The sequence below is a fragment of the Mesoplodon bidens genome, assembly GCF_964165515.1.
Source record: "Mesoplodon bidens genome assembly, chromosome: 4".
Lineage (NCBI taxonomy): Eukaryota > Metazoa > Chordata > Mammalia > Artiodactyla > Ziphiidae > Mesoplodon > Mesoplodon bidens.
Window position 1 is genome coordinate 1,296,422 of NC_138160.1, and position 17,604 is coordinate 1,314,025.

Consider the following 17,604-nt stretch of genomic DNA (forward strand, 5'->3'; position numbering starts at 1 on the left):
CGATGGCTCTGAGCCCCCAGGAGAGCCCGTGGGGATGAGGACCCAGCCTGGAGGCCCCACCTGAAGCAGCTCTGGGCACCGGGCGCTGGTGGCCCCGCTCTCTGAGGGCCTATTCAGAGCCCAGAGCTCGGGCTGGAGGGGCCAGGCAGCACCGAGCTCAGTGTGGACAGGGCTGCGGGCTGCTCCCAGGACCCAGGGCTCCAGCTGGAAGGCGGTCAGGATGCCCCGCGTCACCCCGCTGGCGGCGAGCGCTGGGGGAAGAGGGCCCCCTCCCCTCCTCCGCAGGTGGGGCTGTGGCCGGTGGGCAGGGCTCTGAGGTTGGGGAGAACCCGAGCCCTGCAGAGCCAGGCGGCTGTCCTACCATCAGGTCCCTCTTCCCGGAGAGTCTGGTGTGCGCGGTGGGGGTGGGGGGGGGCGAGGCTCACCTGAGCCGCTGCCTTGGCGTTTGCACAGGGGGAGGGGCCGGCAGCGCCCGGGGAACAGCCCGGAGGGTCCGCGGCGCCTCTGCAGATAAGGCATTAACAGTCCGGCGGACTCGCCCTCCAGATCTGCTGACAATTCCTTTCGGCCCAGGTGCTCGGGGTGAGGTGCCAAAGGTTCCCTATAAAGCGCCGGGGCTGCGGCCCGTGGCCACTCACCCTCCGCTCTGGCCGCGCCTGAGGGACCCACCTGCACCCACCATGGTCAGGCTGGTGCTGCCCAACCCAGGCCTGGAGGCCCGGATCCCCACGCTGGAGGAGCTGGAGAGCCTCGAGAAGCAGGAGAGCGGCTCCCGGCCCAAGTGGGACAACAAGGCACAGTACATGCTCACCTGCGTGGGCTTCTGCGTTGGTCTGGGCAACGTGTGGCGCTTCCCCTACCTGTGCCAGAGCCACGGAGGAGGTAGGTGGGCGGGGTGGGCGACACCCATGCCTCCGCCCCAGGCCCCACTGTGGCCTGGGGGCCGGCATGCCCCTCGGCTCCGGGCGTGCTGGGCTGGCACACCAGGGCCTGCACGTCGGGGAGACCCCCATGCTCCAGTACCCCGGAGCCCTGCCCTGTTCCCAGACCTGGTCTGACCCGGGGGTGGGGGTCAGGGAGGAGCCAGCCGATCCTCATGGGGAGCCCCCTCCTCTGAGTGTGGAAGGCGCTGGCCCGGCAGGCAGTAACACCAGCCCTTGGTGAGTCTACCATGTAGGCACCGGGCTGAGCCCTCCCTGTGTGTCACCTTCATCCCAACCTCACTGGGCACCTCGCTTCCTGATGGACCGAGGAGGGGCCGGGCCAGGAGCAGGAAACCATGGACAAACCCATGTGCACACAGGCCAGAGGCAGGGGCCCTCTCCCCTCATCCCGCTGCCGCCAGAGGCTTCCAGGGGCCTTGCCTGGAGCCCAGGGGTCTCCTTCCCCAGGGCTGAGGCACCCCCTCCCCCCAGGTTCTGGATCTGGGTCCCCGTGGCCACGTCCCTCCCCACCACGGTGTCCACAGGCTGCAGGGATACAGGTCACACTGTGGTCCCATCCGGCCCCCATGCCGGCCTGGGGCAGGGGGACTGGACCCGGGAGGAGGTCTGGGGCAGGTGCAGCACTCGCGGGACAGACATCCCCGAGAGCTGGCCGGTCGGATGCTCTGGGGATGCTCCTGCTTCTGTGGGCTCTTGAGCACCCTCCAGTGATGTGGGTCAGTTCTAGCTCTGAAGAAGCTGCAGGCTCTCCCAGGCTTTGTGATAGAGTGTCCTCCAGAAGAGCAGACGTGGAGGTGGCCTCCCGGGGTCCCCGCAGTGATGCCCCCAAGGACTCGAGCTCCTGAACGTCTGCGAGGTTGTGTCCTCTGAGCCTCTGGTCCAGCCTGCACTTCCCTCTGTGCCTGGGGCCCCAGGGAGCCTGCGAGGTCGGGACCCCCAGCCTGAGTCCGGCCTATTCTTACCAGGCTCTCAGCTGCTTCAGTGAGGCTGGTGTCCCCCCGCTGGAAGTTGCTGGTCACGGACCCTGAGGGGCCGTCCTGGGGGAGGGTCCCAGCCTCGAGTCCAGCACAGGGACAGGAGGTGGGCAGGGAGAAGGGGCTGGATGCTCCCTCTGCAGGTGGGCCCCGGGCGGCTCAGGATGGACCCACTTTGTGGGTGGAGGCCAGGTGCTTGTCCGTGAGAAGAGGGGGCTGGGACCCCAGAGCCGGGGAGGGACTCCCGGGAGGAACACGCGGGCAGCAGCTTCAGGGTCTTCAGTGAGAGTGACAAGGCAGAAACCAAGACCTCAGGCTCCCAGAGAGCCTAGGCCCTCGACTGGGAACAGCTCCCCGTGGGAAGTGGGGTTTCCGGGCGCAGCTGCACACTGGCCAGGAGCCCGAGGGGCAGCGCGAGAACGGCCTGCAGACCCGGCTGCAGCCCTCACGCGGCCCCGCCCCTCCTCCGCTTGGGCGAGGGTGCAGGTCTAGCCCCTGACACCCTGGGCGAGGCTGCCGCCCTGCCCCGGACAGGCCAGGACTCTGGTCCACCCGCGCCACCCCCCCACCGGAGGGCCTGACCACAGTCCTCGGGGCCAGCTCACGGGTCAGGAGATGGGTGTCCTGTCCTCCACACCCTGGAGACGATCCCTGAGGACAAGGCAGCGGGTGGCCGGGGACCCATCAGGGTGACGTTCCCGCCCCGGCAGAGCCAGCTGGGAGGCGGGGAGCGGCTGTGCAGCTTGCGGGGAAAATGCCGCCTTTGAAGGTATTTGCCCTCCTCCCACCCTGACCATCCGTTCTGGTTTGGTGAAAACTTACTTTGTCTCCAATTATTTCCAGGAGTTCTGGGTAATTCAAGAAGTAAACGAGCTTTTACTTTACTTTAAACTTTATATTATGAAAAAAAGTAAATACAGAAAAGTAGAGAAAGCCACAATAAAGACCCCCAGGCCCCCGATTTAGGCTTGAGCATCGGTAACGTTTTCCTGGTAGTTGTTGCGTGTGTGGCCACGTGCACGCCGAGCCGGCTGTTGCACCACCCTGGGGGACCGTGCTGTCACGGGCCTCTAGTTCTGGGTCTCCGATGGGTCCCCGGCATCTCCGCGAGCAGGGGGTGCGGGTGTGCAGCCCTGGCCTCCACCCTCCCGTGGGCTGGCCCGGCCTCTGCTTGCCTCTGCTCTGGGGTGAGTGTTTGCTGTCAGCAGATAGCAGGGGTCTGTGACGCTGAAGGAGCTGTCCCCCTGCAGGCAGGCTCGTGGCCCCAGCCACAGAGGAGGGGCTTGCTGGCCCAGAGCAGCCCCCTGGGTGGGCAGGCGTGGGAGCCCCGGCTGTTTCAGCTCCCTGGGGTTTGGGAAGAACCTGCCTCTTTTCTGGGCTTGGGGGGTGGGGAAGCTGGCATCTCTCCCCGCCCCCCTCCCCCGCCGTCCGCACCGCCCCTCCCTCGACGCCTCAGGGTGGCCCCATTTCAGGAATCTCCTCCTTCCCAAGTCCCCGGGCGAGCGTCCCGTGGGGTCCGCACGCGTGGTTATAAATCCAGCCGGCAGACGGGCAGTGTGCCTGTTGCCTGTCCTCTGCTCTGACCAGGAGTCCGGCATCCGCGGGCCACGCTTGCCTTCAGCTCCCTGGTCCCCACGCTGCACCCCGCCCTCCCCTGTGCCATCTGGGCTTCCAGGAGGTGGGTCCCCCCCGGGGTGCCTGCATCGCCAGCCTCCACACCCCGGCACTGTCCACGCCCTCTGCGATGGCCACCTCTGCCCGTGCAGCATATCCGGGGCACACACGGGCTGGGTGCTCCCGTAGGGAACAGGGCCCAGGCGAGGAGGGACCGTGGGAGTGTGGGGTCCGGGGTGGTCCCACTTCTGGGGTCGTGACTCCTCTCCGCCCCCAGGCCCTCCAGGCAGCTGCTGTGCCCGCGGGGCGGTGCCACGAGGCTCTGGTGTCCCCGGGCCTGGGGGACCTGGGTGCCTTTCAGGGGGCCGCTCTGCCAGATGCTGACTGGGACCCCACAGACCAGCAGGGTGGACCAGGCCCGGGGAGGGCAGGACCCGCCCACGCGACTTGGGCCCCTCCCGGGGGCTGGCTCCGCGGCGGCCTAGCAATTTCTCCCGGGCACTAAGTCCAGATCACGGGGCTGGAAGGGACGCAGGGTAGGCCCTGGGTGAGGGCGGGCGGTGGTTTCACTTGGGGAAATGGCGGGGGGACCCACGGCCCCTCCTGGGGAAGCGGGGAGTGCCCGGGGGAGGCTGGCCCTCAGCTGAGGCACCTGCTGCCCAGCCCCAACACAAGCCCAGGCACGGGACCACCCCAAGGCCCCCCGCAAATCCTCGACGCGGGAGGGGCAGCACCCTGAGTTTCCGCTTTGCTTTCCTCCTGGAAGCCGACGGAGGGTCTGCGATCATCCTTCATGGTTAAACAAAAGTGAGGCGCCCCTGGGAGACTCCAAAGCCAGGTACCCCGCACCTGAACCTGCGCCACATGGGCCACCGCCAGGCCCTCTTCCGGCAGCTCCCTCCTCCCCCGTCTGGCTTCCTGATTTTCGGAGAGAAACTCCGTGTCATTCTCCCGGTGCGGGGGTGGGGGGTGGTGTTTACGTCTCTCTCTGCATGTGTGTCCCTCCGTGGGGGCCGTCTCCGCCTCTTTGGAGCCATGCCGGCCCCGGGCACTTACGTGGCTTTCCTCCCTCACTGAGGCCCATCGCCCGCCCGCCTCTGTCCCTCCGCCGCCTCCACACCTGCCCCCACAGAGGGGAGCCCGTTTAAACAGGGAAGATGCACATGCCCTGGAGCCTGAGTTTCAAGAACCACACATCCCTGGAAAGAACAAGGTGCTGAGTGCCTGCCTCCTGCTGGTGCTGCCAGGGCTGGGGGAACCGGGCAGGCGGACTGCACAGCATGGGTGCACGGGAGGGCTCCCTGGCCCAGCCCACCTCTGGGGGTGCAGTGGACATGTGCCGGTCCCACCCTCCCATCCTCTTGAAGCTGAGCCTCTGGTCCCCGAGGAGCTTGTGGGAGGGAGAGGTGCCAGGACCACAGGCAGCAGGGGGGGCTTCCTGGAGGAGGTGCTATCCGAGTGCGGCTTTCAAGGATGAATAGGAGTTTCCTGATGGAGGGAGGGAGACTGGGGGTGGGGGGTGAGTAAAGTGGTATCACGAGCGGAGGGGACGGGATTTGCAATCATGGGGCTGTTTTCTTCTTGGTAGTTCTGCCCGGAAGATTTTCAAATCAAGCTCCCGAGAAAACGTCAGACAGACAAATCTTATTTCAACTTTACCCTCACGACAGAGGGATCGCAGGAGTCCCTGCCCTGAGCCTCTGTCTCCGGCCGTGTCCCCAGACCTGGGGCAGGTCCCCTCCCCTCCCGCAGGGGGTCCGTCTGGTGGGCCTTCCTTTCCTGGGGTCTTTCTTCATGGTCACAGCCCACACCCCTTGCTTCCTGGCCCTCAGCCCCCTGGCAGCCCTGGGACCGGAAGAAGCCTGTCCCTGGAGCCCCAGGTTGGGAGAGAGGCCTACGGCCCATGGCCCCTCAGCATCCTGGCGTGGAGACCGAGGAAGGCCCACGGTGGGGGAAGAGGTGCCGCTGGGCTCTGGGGCCTGTCCCCCCACAACGTGAGGGCTCCGTGGAGGCAGACGGAGGATGGAAAAAGATAAAAGGCCGAGGGACTAACCCAGGAGCTAAAGGGAGAGCCGGGCTGGCAGAGGCTGTGGGCCCCCCGCCCCTCCAAGTCCCTCTCGACACACACACACACACACACACACACACACACATGCTCAGCATGTGTGTGCACACAGACACACTCTCAAACACACCTGCACACGCACACACTGCCGTGCACCCATACATGCACAAGGACACACATCCATGTGCACGCTTACACCGAGTGTCCACAGACATACGGACAGGCCCACATGCTCACACATACACACTCGTTCACATACCCGTGGGCACACACACACTCAGACATGTGTGGATGCACACATGCACGCACACACTGGCACACACAGCGCCATGCCGGTGAGGACCTCTAGCTCAGGGTCTGACACGCACGCTGACCCCTGGGAGTCCGGTGTGGGGAGGTGGTGGCCTGCCTGGGCTCTGGGAGAAAACAGGGCAGAAGTGAAGGGTTTGAGATATCTGGAGGAGAACAGAGCACGAGCGTGCCGGAAAAGGGAGGCGGGGGCTGCACAGACACTCCAGGTGGGGTGTCACACCCAGGGTGAGGGGCAGATGCGGGGCACCCCCTCACTTGGTAGGTTCACAGCTGGACACCCGGCCACTTAGGGCGGAGAGGTAGTGCCACAGAGCCAGCATCAGCCCCCGTGTCCTGGGAACCCAACCGCGAGACCCCATCAGGCTGGACCTGGGTCCGCTCTTCAGTCCTCAAGCAGTCGTGTGTTTCCAAGTCTTATCACCCAGTTTCGGCTTCTGAGCTTCGGCCTGACTCATGCTAACGACCTTTGGTAACCACGATTGTGCTAATCTCGGCTGCGTTGCGCTCGGCACGGTGCCAGGCCGTGTGCACCTGGACAGCCCCCCGTTTCCCCCAGAGCCCGGTTCAGGGGGTTGGGAGCAGCTGGGGGGCCCGACCTGGATCAGGCCAGGGCGGCTGGTACAACCATGGCTTGGGGGATGGTGGTGCTGAGAACGGAGCAGTGGGAAGGGTTGTCACTGTGGGCCGGGTAGCAGAGCCCAGTGGGACCGCATGCACCGTGAAGGCAGGTGTCACCATGTCCCCGTCCCTCATTTACGCTCGGCGGGTGTTCACGGGGCTCCTGGTCGGTGCCAGGCTGGACCCTGGTGCCCGTCAGGGAACAGAGCTGGCAGGCGCTGCGTCTGGCTCCTGTACGTCCCCCGGGCAGGGTCCCTGAGCCCCAGAGTGAGAGGCCCTCCTGCCAGATGTCCGGGTCAGCCTCTGGACCCCTGGCCTCTCCCCTCTGCCCTTCCCTACCTTGGCGTGAGGGTGCCACGTGTGTCCACACCCCCCGAGGGGCTCACCCTGGCACGTGCCCCTCCCCGGGCTCCACCTACACGTGGACACCATCCCTTGTCCTCCAGGGGCTGCGGGGCAGACAGTGTCCTGCAGGGATGGCAGACGAGGACGAGGTGGTCCCCGTTAGGAGGTGGCGTGAGCCCCGCCCACAGCAACGCCGCTGGCCATCACCACAGGCATTGTCGACGGTGATATCCTTTGTGTTTGTGACAAACGCCTGTGAAGGTGGCCTCTGCAGTCCAGCGAGCCGCCCCCTGATTACACGCCGCCCCTCCCACTCCAGGGGCGTTCATGATCCCGTTCCTCATCCTGCTGGTCCTGGAGGGGATCCCCCTGCTGCACCTGGAGTTTGCCATCGGGCAGCGGCTGCGGAAGGGGAGCGTGGGCGTCTGGACCACCATCCACCCGGCCCTCAAGGGCGTAGGTGCGTGTCTGCACCCAGACTCGGGCGCCTGCCTGGGGTCCCACGTTGGCAGCAAGCTCTACCCCATCCTCCTTCCTTCCCTTTACGTTTCAGGGAGGGGAAGTTCCCAGGGCTCCACGGCCCCCACCCTGAGGCCTTTGCAAACCCTTCCTTAGAACCTCCTGGGCTGTGGCTGCAGGGTTCAGGCCACCAGGGGCTAGCTGGGCAGCAGAGGACGTCCTGAGTCCCCAGGTGTGCAGGCCCAGAGCAGGGGCCGGGAGGGACGCTGACCACCGGGGCTGCCCCTGCTGTCGGGGGCCTCCGTCCACTCGCACGCGGTGGGCCAGGAGGCTCCCCCCAGCGGTGACCTCCGCACACCCCTCAGGCATCGCGTCCATGTTCGTGTCCTTCATGGTGGGCCTCTACTACAACACCATCATCGCCTGGGTCATGTGGTACTTCTTTAACTCCTTCCAGGACCCCCTGCCGTGGAGCCAGTGCCCACTCAACGCTAACCAGACAGGTGAGCCCTGGTGGGCCTGGGAGGGGGCGTGCCGGCCCACGAGCAGCCGCCCTCTGATTCTCCAAAGTTCGCGTGGTTGTAGCCCAAGTTTGGCAAAAACCAGAGCACAGAAAGGGGTGGGCCCTGCCCCCGTGGCCTCCCTGGTCGCACTGGTACCATTCAGGGCAACTTCCCCGTCTCTGGGGATGGGGGCAGGGTGAGGGTGAGGGTAGGTCTGCCAGGATTAGACCATGCCCCCCTTGGCAGGGTCTCTCTGTGGTTCTGTGAGCCTGGGGGGCAATCAGGACCCTGGGACCCCGGGGGTCAGAGTGGTGAGAGTGTGTGAGGTTGAACAGAGCTGCCCGGTGTGGGCTCTGGCCTGGGACCCCCGGAGACTGGTGACCCCCTGAATGGCTGAGTGCCATGGGGCAGGGGTGGGGGGAGAAGGCAGGCAGTCGAGGCCCTGTGTGCACGCCACACGTGTGCAAGAGTGTGTGCATGTGTGTGTGCATGTGTGTGCATGTACCCGGGTTTGCACGTGAGTTTGCATGCAAGTCTGTTTGTTTGGTGTGTGAATGCTAATCACGTACACAAGTAGCCCACATGCACACGATTGCATGCAAGTGTGCTCGTGTGTGCACACACCTGTTAGTACATTGTGTGCGTATTGTCTGCTGCGTGTGTCTGTGTGGGTGTGCACACATACGTGTATGCCTGGGCACAGGCACACTGCACCCCTGGCATCAGTGCCCTGGGACCTGGGACCGAGTCTCTTCCCTGGGGGTCCGTGCGCCCTGTGACCCACACTGACGCGGGTGCCGTGCCAGGCTACGTGGAGGAGTGTGCCCGCAGCTCCCCCGTGGACTACTACTGGTACCGGGAGACCCTCAACATCTCCACCTCCATCGACGACTCGGGCTCCGTGCAGTGGTGGGTCCTGCTGTGCCTGACGTGCGCCTGGAGCGTGCTCTATGTGTGCACCATCCGCGGGATCGAGACCACCGGGAAGGTGCGGGGACGGCGGGCGCTCCGGGGGCGTCGGGCAGGGGGACGCCCAGGCCGCTGCCCCTTCAGCCGGCTCCGAGGGTCCAGCCCCGGCGTGCCCTCTGCTGGGAGGGCTTTGCTGGTCGCCCAGGCCAGCGCCGCAGACCCGGTGCTGGACCAGACGGCTCTCAGGCACATGTTTAAGAAGCCGAGTGTGGGAGTGACAGTGATGCCCATCTGATGGGTGGAGCTAAACAGCAGCCATGTTCCCAACAGAACATAGAAACCAGAGAGGGAGGCTGGGGCCTGGGGCGCACGGGGTGGGGGGCAGCGCAGGTGCCACGTGGCCAGCCCTCCTCTTCGAGGCCGGGGCCCCCACCCCGGCTCCGGCCTCCTTTGTCCCACACCTGCTGCGTCCCCAGGCCGTGTACATCACGTCCACGCTGCCCTACGTGGTCCTGACCATCTTCCTGATCCGGGGCCTGACGCTGAAGGGGGCTTCCAGTGGCATCGTCTTCCTCTTCACGCCCAACGTGAGTCTCCGCCGTCCACCCGCTGGCTGGGCACTGCAGCGCCTGCCCGGTCCCAGGGTCCCTGGATGTGGGCCGGGCCTGTGAGGGTCGTGGGCCGGCTCAACTGCGGCTCTGGGTGGAGAGTCGTCAGCTGTCGCCTCGGGGCCGTGTTCCCTCTGACCGCCAACTGGTGGCCTCGGCTGTCACCTAGCCTCCAGGCTGCTGTCCCCCTCGGGCGCCCCTGCTGTGTCTCCCGCACGCCCCATCCTGCGGCGCACGGCTGACGGTCTCTGTTGGGCCGCAGGTCACGGAGTTGGCCAACCCGGTCACCTGGCTGGACGCGGGGGCCCAGGTCTTCTATTCCTTCTCGCTGGCCTTTGGGGGCCTCATCTCCTTCTCCAGCTACAACTCTGTCCAGTGAGTACGAGCCACACAGGGTCCCGTGGGCCGCAGGGCTGTCACTCCACCAGGGGCTCCGGTGCTCGGAGCCTCGGTCTCCCCATCGGACCTGCCGTGAGAACGATGCACTCCCCAGAGGCGCCGGTCCGGGTCTTCTGGATTGTGGTCGGCAGGGCTGTGAGCAGGCAGGCGGGACCTGTTTACCCGTTGGCCTCTCCTTTGTGCCTTGGCCCTGGCGGCAGCGAGCGCTGGTGCTCCCCCCTCCATCCCCCACCCCTCGGCATCCAGCACCCGGGATGTGGGTCCTTCACAGTCCACCCCAGACCGACACCCACACGGAAAGTGCCAGAGCCCCCCAGGGCCTCCAGAGGAACGCAGTGGTGTCCGCTCATCTCATAAGCACTTATGGAGCACCTGCTGTGTGCCCGCCCCCGCCTCCCATGCGCCAGGACCCGTGCTCCTGGGTCCTGCCTTCATGCGTCTGGCAGAGGCAAACCAGCACAGTGAGTTTCTGTCAGGTCGCAGGCAATGAGAGACTCGGAGAAAAGGAAGAACCGAGCAGGGCGAGGGGTCTGGAGCCTGGGGCTGGGCTGGCTTGGCGTCAGAGCGGGCTGGGGCTCCAGAAGCCACGTGAACAAAGACTCCGACGGTGGGTGGGTGCTGAGTGTGGTCGCCCAGGCCGAGGGTGCCGTGAGGTCCAGCGGATTGGCGGGGGCGGGGGGGGGGTAGTTGAGGGTGAAGATTCAGCTGCTTCCAGCCGCACACACCCACCCCCTTTAAAGTGCACAGTCCCGTGGCTTTTAGTGTGTTCACAGAGTCACGCAACGATTGCCGCTAACCCCAGAATATTTCCAACCCCCAAGAGAAAGCCCGCGCCGCTCATCAGTCAGCCCCACGCCCTCCCCGGCCCCAGGAACGCTCAGCTGCTTTCTCCCCGGGGGTCAGTCCCTTCTGACATCTCACAGACGAGGCCTCCTCCAGGCTCCGCCCTCTGTGTCGGGCTCCTCCCACTGAGCTGGAGGCCCTCGGGGTTCGTCCACGTTGTCACGTGTGTCATGCTCCTTCCTTTCATGGCTGAGTCATCCCGAGGCCGTGGACGGGTCACGCTGGGCTCCGTTTATCACCCCTCAGCCGCTGGGCGTCTGGCTGTGTCCACTTTCTGGCTGCTGCGAATGTTTGCGTTCAAGCTCCGTGTGCACCTGTTCTGGCTCCCTGCGGGTGTACGCCAAGGGGCAGGGTTGCTGGGCCGCAGGGTGGCTCGAGGTCCAACCATTTGCGGAGCAGCTCTCCACCACGGCCGCCCCACCTCACAGCCCCCACCCAAGGCCGCGTGTGAAGTCTTGGTTCCCCCACACCCTCACCCACACCTGCCACTCTCAAGTGTTTTGGTTCCGGCCGCCTTGGTGGGTGTGCCGTGGCATCTCACTGTGGTTTGATTTGCATTTCCCTGGGGGCTCCTGATGGAAGCGTCTGGAAGGATGGTGTCGTCAGCAGGGGGGAGGGTGGGGAGGTCAGTGGTCATGTGCTGAGCTGAGGGAGGCTTTGGGTGTCCAGGTGGAGGGGGGGGTCCTCAGCCGTGAGGGCCTGCGGCCGGCAGGAGGGGTCCTTGGCAGGGGCGGGGGGGAGGGAGGGGGGAGGGGAGGGGTCCAGGCCAGGGGGTGGGGGAGACCTGGCCCAGGCTGCCTCTTTGAAGCCTCTGTGGCTGGTGGGCTGTAAGATCCAGGTTGTCTTGCCCCCGTGGGGCTGACGAGTCACCTCCTGAGCCCAGAGCAGACCCTGGCCCAGCCGAGACTTGAACACAGGGATCTCCAGCTCCAGCTCTGGGGGTCCCCAGGGCTTGTGGGGGCACCAAGGGGCCACCAGGTCGCAGGAGGGCTCGGGGACCGTCACCTGGCTTTCGGGCGGGTTGTGGGAGAGCCCCCTCCCCCATCCACGCCCAGGGACGGCTCAGCCTCTCTGGCCGGCCCGATGGCTCTGACTGTTCCACTTGTGCCGGCGCGGGCTGGCCGGGCACACACGGCGTCCCGGGCCTGTGGTCACCGAAGCCACTTCCGTCCGCAGCAACAACTGCGAGATGGATTCGGTCATTGTGTCTGTGATCAACGGCTTCACGTCCGTGTACGCGGCCACCGTGGTCTACTCCATCATCGGCTTCCGTGCCACCGAGCGCTTCGATGACTGCTTCAGCACGTGAGTGGCTGGCTGGCGCCCTGGTGGCCGCTGCGTCCCCACCCCTCGCCTCCGCCTCCAAGGAGCCCGCCCAGGGCTGGAGTCAGCCTCACTCTCTTTCCAGGAACATCCTGACGCTCATCAATGGGTTCGACCTGCCCGAAGGCAACGTGACACAGGAGAACTTCGCTGAGATGCAGCAGTGGTGCAATGTCTCCAACCCCGTGGCCTACGCAGAGCTCAAGTTCCAGACATGCGACATGAACACCTTCCTCTCGGAGGTAGGCACCTTGGGCCGCAAGGCAGGGCAGCGGGCACCTTGGGTGGACACCGAGCTTCCCCCGGGAGCTCAGTTCTGACAGACCCGTCCCCCTGCCACGTGCCGGCCCACCCTGCCCCTTGGGCGCCGGGTCTAGGGCACCAGCGTCTGCTGGGCCACGAACCCCAAGTGTGAGGCCCCGTGATGCAGAGGCAGGGATTCAAGGGCCTCCATGGGCCTGACCTCTCCGTGGCCTCAGGTCAAACATCCCGTGGTCCATTTTTACTTTAATCTCTTCTACAAAAAGGTCAGAGTCATTATAACTGTACATTTTTTTTTTTTTTTTTTTTTGCGGTACGTGGGCCTCTCACTGTTGTGGCCTCTCCCGCTGCGGAGCACAGGCTCCGGACACGCAGGCTCAGTGGCCATGGCTCACGGGCCCAGTCGCTCCGCGGCATGTGGGATCTTCCCGGACCAGGGCATGAACCCGTGTCCCCTGCATCAGCAGGCGGACTCTCAACCACTGCGCCACCAGGGAAGCCCATAACTGTACTTTTGAAATCACTCGACAGCTGGTGGCTGTCACGGTGCTGGGAAACCCTTGCCTGACACAAAATGCTTTGAACATCAACTCCAATGATTAGTGACGTTTCGTTCTGTGTTGCTCATGGGCCAAAATTTACTAATTTTATTTTTGCAATTTTCTTATTTGGAGCCACCCCACATTTTGGGGCACGTGGAGCATTTTGAGGGCCTGGCACTGTTTCTCCAGCGACAGCACAATCTCGCCAGGAGCGGACACAGAGCAGAGGGTCCTCCCTGCCTGGCTCTCCCCTGGGAGCCCCAGGTGAGAGGGAGGGAGTCACAGTGACCCCCTCCCCCGCCAAGAGACTGAATTTCCTTTCTTTTTAAAAAGCAACCTTATCGAGGTGTCAGTTCTCACCTGGAAGCTCTCCCGTGTCCAGCGCAGTTTGCAGGATTTTAGCAAGTTCAGGCCGTAAGTTCACGCAGTCCCACACCCTGGAAGTCCTCCGTCAGCAGTGCTCCTGCCCCCCTCCCCACGCCCCGGGCAGCGCAGATGTGCTTTTGTCTTTTCCACGGGGTCTGGGCTCTTAGACCCTCGGACATGCTCCTCTGCGGTGTGGGCACCAGGCCACTAGTGACGACGCCCCTCAGCCTCCCACTCTTCTGCGTGGAGCCAAGTCCTTGTGTCCTGGGCCCTCGTGTAAATGCTGCTACGCTGCCTTGGGCCCCTGCTTCTGATGCGATCCCGGCCCCGTGTGAGTCCTGCGGGGGCTGCCGGCTCCCCGTTCAGTCCCTCCGAGCTCAGGTTTCTCTGCGGAGGTTCTACCCCCGGGAACACTGGCCCCCAAGAGGGGGAGCTGGTGCCTGAGGCCTCGCTGACCTGTGTGGGCCACATGTGGCCGCATAGGACCACCCACCCCGGGCAGAGCATGGCCACTACGCACCCGCGGGCCCGTCCTTGGCGCTGCCTGCCCCGCGGGCTGCTCTGACTGCTGGCGGGCGCACGTCCAGGGTGTCTGCTCTGGGGACTCGCGCTCAGGCCCACTGAAGTCACTTAGTGCCCTGGCCCCAGACGTAGGTGGGGGGTGCCCATCAGCGAGCAGGTGGCGGTCCGTGTGCGTCTGCCGAGCGTGTCTGTCCGGCCGCACGGGGCCCTGACCACCACTGGACCGTGTGATCCACTTCCCGGTCGTGAAACGAGTTCAGCTTTTGAAAATACGGTCAGGGCTAAAAGACAAGATCTGGTCATTTCACAGAATGGCTCACATCAGCCATATTTGCGTGGTGCTGGCTTGGCAGGTGGAGAGCCATCCGGTGACAGGGTCAGACTGGCCTGTGGGTGCCTCAGAGGCAGGCCCTGGGTGACACGCCTGCCCCACCCTGCAGGGCGTGGAGGGCACTGGGCTGGCCTTCATCGTCTTCACCGAGGCCATCACCAAGATGCCGGTGGCCCCGCTCTGGTCCGTGCTCTTCTTCATCATGCTCTTCTGTCTGGGCCTGTCATCCATGTTCGGGAACATGGAGGGTGTGGTGGTGCCCCTGCAGGACCTCAAGGTCATCCCCAAAAACTGGCCCAAGGAGCTGCTCACAGGTAGGCTGGACTGGGGCCGGGGCCGTGCGGGCAGAGCTGGGAGGATCGGCTCCGGGGGGTCTTGGCCGTGGTGCGGACGTGGAGCCTGTGTCCCCAGCGGCCCGCCCTGCCCCGGTGACGATGGCCTTGCTCCGTGCCCCACAGGCCTCATCTGCCTGGGGACGTATCTCCTCGCCTTCATCTTCACGCTGAACTCCGGCCAGTACTGGCTGTCTCTGCTGGACAGGTACGCGGGCTCCATCCCCCTGCTCATCGTTGCCTTCTTCGAGATGTTCTCCGTCGTCTACGTGTACGGTGTGGACAGGTAGGAGGGAAAGTGAAGGACCACCTCTAGTGGCCAGGGGAGGTTCCCATCATGGGATGAGGGGATACGTTCGGGGCGGGACAAGGGGTGGCCGGCCCGCGAAGACACAGGACCAGGCCTGCATCTCCCTTCCGGCCCGGCATGGTGTAGGCAGGGGCCTGGCCCTGGGAGGGCGACAGGGAGAGAAGAGGGGTCCCGCATGGATGCAAACCATACCCCCTCCAGCTTCCAGATGCTCCCAGGCCCCAGGATAAGCACTGGCAGCAGCGGAAGGAGATAGCACAGTCTCGGGGAGGGTGAGAGAAGCCAGGGTGGGGGCACAGGCAGGCCGTTTGCTGCGGGTAGAGGGGCTTCCCCAGGACCCCACCTGTGGGGAGGGAGCTGGGTGTTTTATTCCAGCTCGGGCTGCACAGCCAGGGCTGCTCCCAGGGGTCTGGGGAGGGCTTCTCAGGCAAAGAAAGGCAGACAAGTGTGGCCCGGTCAGCCATCCCTTGGCCAGTCGTTCAGGGCATCGGGGATCGGTGGGGACCCAGAAGATGGTCCCTGTGCTCTTAGTAGGAGCTGGACTCACCACAGCTCCAGAAATAATCTGCTGGAATCAATTAACATTAAATTGCACGAGCCCATAAAGGGGGCCACCTTGGGACCCCTTCCCTGCACCACCAAGAGCACACGTGTGTAAGGACACACGTGCAGGGACTCACTCAGCAACACAACTTGGACCAGCCTGGTGGCGCCGTGGGGAGACTGAGGTGCGCTTGGGAGACCTGCTGTGTGTAGCACCCGCAGATGTCAGGGAGGAACGTGGGGATGGAAAGGTACGGATGTCACCGCACGTGTGATGCCAGCCTTGCAGCAGGTGTGAAACTGTCTGAAAGAGCACATCCCTCTGTGAATAGCTGGAAGACCGGTGAAGCCAGACACTGGCTCCGGGCAGCTACCCTGTATCGCTTGCCTCGGGGAGGATGGGCCGAGCGGAAGAGTCCGGTCACGGGGCTCCTGAGCCCCACAGGGGACAAGGCCTGGGCGCCTGCGCTTCTCCAGCAGCATCCTCTGGGTTCGCCGGGCCCTGGGCGGCTCACGTTTACGTTCTGCCCACTTTGTTCTGATTTCTGCAGACGACAAATGCATCTGTGCAGAAGGGCATTGGGCACAGGCTGGGGGATGGCGAGGCTCCCCAGGGTCAGGGCTGCTGCCATGCCAAGGAGGCTGAGGCAGGAGCTTCGACGGCTTCCCTCCGCCACCCGCAGAAGTTCTGACCCCTCCTTCGCATCAGTGCCTGCCCGGAGCCTGAGCAGGATGACACCTCTGGCAAGAGTCCACGAGTCCAGCTGGGCAGTGGCACCGTGGGCCAGCGGGGGTTCTCAGAGGCCCCAGATCGGCTTCTGCTGTGCCCGTGGTGGTCTTCCTAGGGGAGGCGCATCTTTGCCCAGAAGGATGTGACGGGTCAGGGTGCGGCATCGCAGGACTGGGACCGTCTGTCTGGGAGTGGAGAGGCTGCCCGCCCTCTGCCTTCTTGGGATTAAAGGCCTCTCAGTGTGCGCCGGTGACAGCCCCCTCGGCCTCTGCTTCCAGGTTCAACAGGGACATCGAGTTTATGATCGGCCACAAGCCCAACATCTTCTGGCAGGTCACGTGGAGAGTGGTGAGCCCCCTGCTCATGCTGACCATCTTCCTGTTCTTCTTCGTGATCAGTGTCAATGAGGAGCTGATCTACAGCGTCTGGAACCCGGCCTACGTGAGCCCTGGGCCTCGGGGTGGGACTGGGGGCCGGGCCCTCCCTCCCTTCGGCCTGGAGGCCAGGAGGAAGTCACGGGGGGTAGAGGGCACTTCGCCCCGAGGGAGACCCCGCTGCCTTGTCTGCTCACCCTGAGGTCACTCTCTCCCCAGGAGGAATTTCCCAAATCCCAGAAATCCAAGTACCCGAACTGGGTGTACGGCGTGGTGGTCGTCGTGGCTGGGGTGCCCTGCCTTGCCATCCCTGGCCTCGCCATCTACAGGTTCATCAGGAACCGCTTCCAGAGGGCAGGGGACCAGCAGGGGCTGGTTGGCGCGCTGTCCACGGTCTCGGTGAACGGGGACCTGAAGTCCTGAGTGGCCCAGCCCCCGGCATGGGGGGTGGTGTCAGAGGAGAGGGTGGGCTGCACGTGTGTGCATGTGTGAGCGTGGGTGTGTGCACGAGTGTGTGTGTGTGTTCTGTGAGTGTGCCTGCAGGGGAGCGTGTGTACATGGGCACGAGTGTGTGCCTATGTACACATGTGTGCATGTGTGTGAGTGTATATACATACGTGCACAAGAGTGTTTGCATATGCGTGGATGCTGTGTGAGTGTGTACGTGTGAGTGTGTATGTGTACATTGCGAGTGTACAAGTATAAAAGTGTGTACACAGTGTGTGGGTGTGTGCCTACATAGGTATGTGTGTATGGGTGAGTGTATATACATGTGCAAATGTATGTGTGCGTGTGTGGGTATATGTAAGCATGTGTGCACAAAAGGGGACAGGAGGGACCCTCCCGGTGCGGGTATACATACGTGTGAGTGTGTATGCCCATGCGTGTGTATGTGTGCTTGTACACGTATGTGTGAGCAGGTGTATACGTGAGTCGGCGCATGAATGTACTCACACATGTGTGTGTGCACGTGCGTGCGTCTATGCACCATGCACACGTGTATTCGTGCATATGTGCATATGTATGTGTATGCACAGCTGTGTGTCTGTGTGTACACATGCACGCCTATGGCTATGTGTGTACACATGCATGTTGCCCTGCAACACACATGCTTGCCAGGTGAGGCCAGCGGCCCAGGAGCAGACTGGTGGTCCCCCCGCCCTGCCCGCACTCCCAGGGAGAGTCAGAGCTGCAGCGGGGTGCGCCTGCTGGGCGTGTCCTGCTCATCTCGGCCCCTAGGAACATAATCTCGTTGCCCCCCGCCCATTCCCCTCTCTGTCACCTCCTAAGCTCGGGACTCCCGCGGTGAGGTCGGGGCTTTTACCTCGTGGCTAGGAGTGCCCTTCTCAAGGCCTGTCCAGAAGAGGCCAGCGAGCT

The 17,604-nt window shown here is 64.3% G+C and overlaps 1 protein-coding gene across 1 annotated transcript; it reads left to right on the forward strand.

Annotated features, from left to right (window-relative positions):
- Positions 1-680: 680 nt before the first annotated feature.
- On the forward strand, positions 681-16,650 carry LOC308616641 (sodium-dependent neutral amino acid transporter B(0)AT1; the record flags this gene model as incomplete). The annotated part of the gene is made up of 12 exons (XM_081232952.1): positions 681-882; positions 7,192-7,332; positions 7,697-7,834; positions 8,641-8,822; positions 9,220-9,330; positions 9,614-9,726; positions 11,770-11,898; positions 12,002-12,158; positions 14,048-14,252; positions 14,397-14,556; positions 16,132-16,294; positions 16,447-16,650. 12 exons carry the CDS (start codon positions 681-683, stop codon positions 16,648-16,650), a joined length of 1,905 nt encoding a protein of 634 aa, XP_081089078.1.
- Positions 16,651-17,604: the final 954 nt, after the last annotated feature.